The 2805-nt window shown below is 35.6% G+C and overlaps 1 protein-coding gene across 3 annotated transcripts; it reads right to left on the bottom strand.

The window, feature by feature from the left end:
• Positions 1–614: 614 nt before the first annotated feature.
• Positions 615–2417, bottom strand: LOC124153461. 3 transcript variants are annotated; one of them, XR_006863663.1, is made up of 6 exons: positions 2042–2417; positions 1838–1918; positions 1399–1624; positions 1061–1239; positions 747–969; positions 615–639 (listed from the first exon to the last, which is right to left on the bottom strand). XR_006863663.1 is itself a non-coding variant. In XM_046526638.1 (5 exons), exons 1-5 carry the CDS (start codon positions 2076–2078, stop codon positions 727–729), a joined length of 894 nt encoding a protein of 297 aa, XP_046382594.1. In that variant the 5' UTR covers positions 2079–2417; the 3' UTR covers positions 692–726. The 3 variants fall into 3 exon arrangements, 2 of the variants coding, with proteins under 2 accessions (XP_046382594.1, XP_046382586.1); XM_046526638.1 differs by lacking the exon at positions 615–639 and having other exon boundaries at positions 692–969; positions 1710–1918; XM_046526630.1 differs by lacking the exon at positions 615–639 and having other exon boundaries at positions 692–969; positions 1061–1624; positions 1710–1918.
• Positions 2418–2805: the final 388 nt, after the last annotated feature.

The following is a 2805-nucleotide window of genomic DNA, read 5'->3' as shown; positions in this document are numbered from 1 at the left end:
TGCCAAAACGAGTGTTCAGAGCGGTCAACAACTCAGGAATTAAATATAAGGTATAGAGCAGTGGCTTCTCCAGCTGATCCGCAAGTTTCTTGCGTATTGAAAATAATGTGGGTAGAAGTTGTCCATAGAAACAGCTGTTCCCACTTTGAAGCACATCAATGGCTTGTGCAATTGGTCGCAAGCAAGCAATGAATTCTTCCATATAGTCAAATTCTGTATCAGAGAATAATTGCTTCATGTCCAGTTTCCGTAACACATCATTCATTTTTGGCCTCAATTTTACAATTTGAGAAACTGCATCAAACAGTGAATTCCACCGAGTAGGGCAAGGGTATACGAGACTACAATCAAGAATTTCAGTAATAATTTCTGAAGATTTAGGCCTACGTGATGCATTCCAGATATAACTACACTTTGCCATTACAGATTTGTGCAAGCGATTAACCAAAGATGGAGAGTTCTTGAGAATTTTTGTTAAATCTGTTGTTGCAATTAAGGATAATGTATGAGAAAAACACCGCAAATGTTTGGGTAAAAACCTGTCTTCTTCTAGATCTTCACATGCCATATTTATTGAGCCAAAATTCAGATCAATGCAAAGCTCTTCAATGTCGCTATCGTCTTCATGCATGGGCAAATCTGTAAACAATACGACTGATTCAGCAAAGACATTGAATTTTTATGCATAAATTGTACTGTAAGAAATTCGTCAATAATAGTATCATATTATTGTCTTAAGTTATTACCATCGCTGTCTATATTTATTATTTCACTGCAGCCAAACTCTTTGAATGCCTTTACGAAGTTAGACCCATTATCCGTAATCATTGTGGCAACTTTCTCATTGTTTAACCCAAAACTGATGAAAATATTGTGTAGAGTGTCTGCTATATTCTTGTAATCATGTGTACCTTTAAATCGAACACATGATAAAACAGCACTTTCACGAGTCAATGTTTCATCATTTATCTGGAAACATAAATCAGTTAGCATATTTGATCAATGAATAAATAACGCTAAGGCCACAAAAGGCTTTATATAATATTATTTTACAATTTACCCAATGAGCTGTGACACCAAGGAAGCTTCTATGTTTCGTGGACCAAATATCTGCAGTAGAAGTCATAAATTGAATTTCTGTAAATTTGCTTGCCAAATTTTGGTTTACATTTTCAAACATGAGGTTTAATTTTCGACCCATTGTTCTCCTTGACATGATCTGAACCGAAGGATCAATATCTATCAAAGGATAAAATACATCAGCACATAAAGTAAAAACAGAGTGTATTAGAAAAAAGTTGATGTAGGACGTCATTAGAAATGTGAGAAATACCATCACAGAGTTCATCGTATTATCAATAAATTCCCTTAACCACTTGCTGGCCTGAGAAAACTTACGTTGAAACATTCGCATAAAATTTTCATCTTCCACAGTGCGGACAGGCTTCATGCTATGAATAATGTAGTGCATTATATCTTTGTTCAGCATTTCATTATTGATTTTCACTCTCATGCATTTGGAAGAAACAAAGTTAGTAATTTTCTTCTGCTGAATTTCACCAGTCCGTTTGGCATTCTTCTGTGATTTATATTTGTTATAACTTTGTAATGCGTTGTGAACCAACTAAAAAGCAATGATGATGCATTATTTTAATAAATTTGGAATCAATCATATTGTTGTCAATAAAAAGTTGATCATTTTTTCGTACTTTAAGATGCCGAGTAAAATTTGAAGTGCTGCCTACCACTCCTTTAACCACTTTGTTTACAGGCAAGCAAAGCTGACATTGGGCAGAAATATATTTCTCAGATTGACTTACAATTTGGAAAAATTTACCATCAAAAATTAAATTCGATGGGGCACGGTAATTGGTACCACCTTCAGCAACGTTATCACTAAGACCATGATTTACCTCACCTGAAATGACACGAATTCTATTATAAAAATCACTTTGTAGTGTTTACGAATTTGAATTAATGAAATGATTAATAAAAGTAGAGTAAGAATTATAGGTAAGCATAAACTGCAATAACAACTTACTGGTACTGGCCATTTCTCCAGACTGCCTTCTTGACATTTTCTTTGACTTGTGTCTTGCTATTTTCAAATTTCATTTCTATCTTGTCATCTTGTTCAAAACAATTGAAAGTCACATTTGAACGAATTTACAGTGCAAAATATATTTTTGAATTATCCGAGTGGCTGCACTTCTGACTTGTACGTATACAGCAGTGAAATTAATTCGTGATTCGTCAGTGAATCGTGAGCTGCATCACAAATATTCGACTCACGAATCACCTCAACTAGTAAAAAAAGAGTCGACTCACGGTTCACGAATCACGAAAAAAAAATGATCCGAATCACGAATCACAAATCACAGTTTGTGATTCGCGAATCATGATTCGTGATTCATGAAGACGAATCATGCCCATCCCTGCCTGTATATGACACTGCTTAGTTCTAACTTTACTTTTCAACTATATATAAAATAAATGATTTATGTGATACGATATAGTTACGATTTTGTTGTGATGGTTAATCTTTGTGTCCCATGGAATGATGCATAAAATTGATGTAAATGAGTACGCGAATGCTTTGGATGAGTGTGTCTGAGCAGGTAGGACGGGATTGTCATGTCGTCCCCAAACATTCAAAGGGGGATCGGCGAGTTGATTGCTTTCTTACTTTTCTCAATAGCCGCCGGGGAAGTGTCCCCACCTCAAAGATTCCAAACATAAGACTCAGATATTGTTCGCGAGATGAAAGAGAGACGTAACTCGGATGGAAGGAGGGCGCAGGGAGGA

Source organism: Ischnura elegans, chromosome 1, assembly GCF_921293095.1.
Source record: "Ischnura elegans chromosome 1, ioIscEleg1.1, whole genome shotgun sequence".
NCBI classification, from domain to species: domain Eukaryota; kingdom Metazoa; phylum Arthropoda; class Insecta; order Odonata; family Coenagrionidae; genus Ischnura; species Ischnura elegans.
Note: the sequence above shows the minus strand (reverse complement) of the source record. Positions and strands in the feature narration are given on the sequence as shown.

Excerpts from the sequence above, each read along its gene's own strand:
- LOC124153461 (XM_046526630.1), bottom strand. The coding sequence starts at position 2,078 with ATGTCAAGAAGGCAGTCTGGAGAAATGGCCAGTACCA. Across the intron at positions 1,919-2,041 it reads TGGAGAAATGGCCAGTACCA|GTGAGGTAAATCATGGTCTT; the intron begins GTAAGTTGTTAT and ends GTGTCATTTCAG. Across the intron at positions 970-1,060 it reads TTGGTGTCACAGCTCATTGG|ATAAATGATGAAACATTGAC; the intron begins GTAAATTGTAAA and ends TTATGTTTCCAG.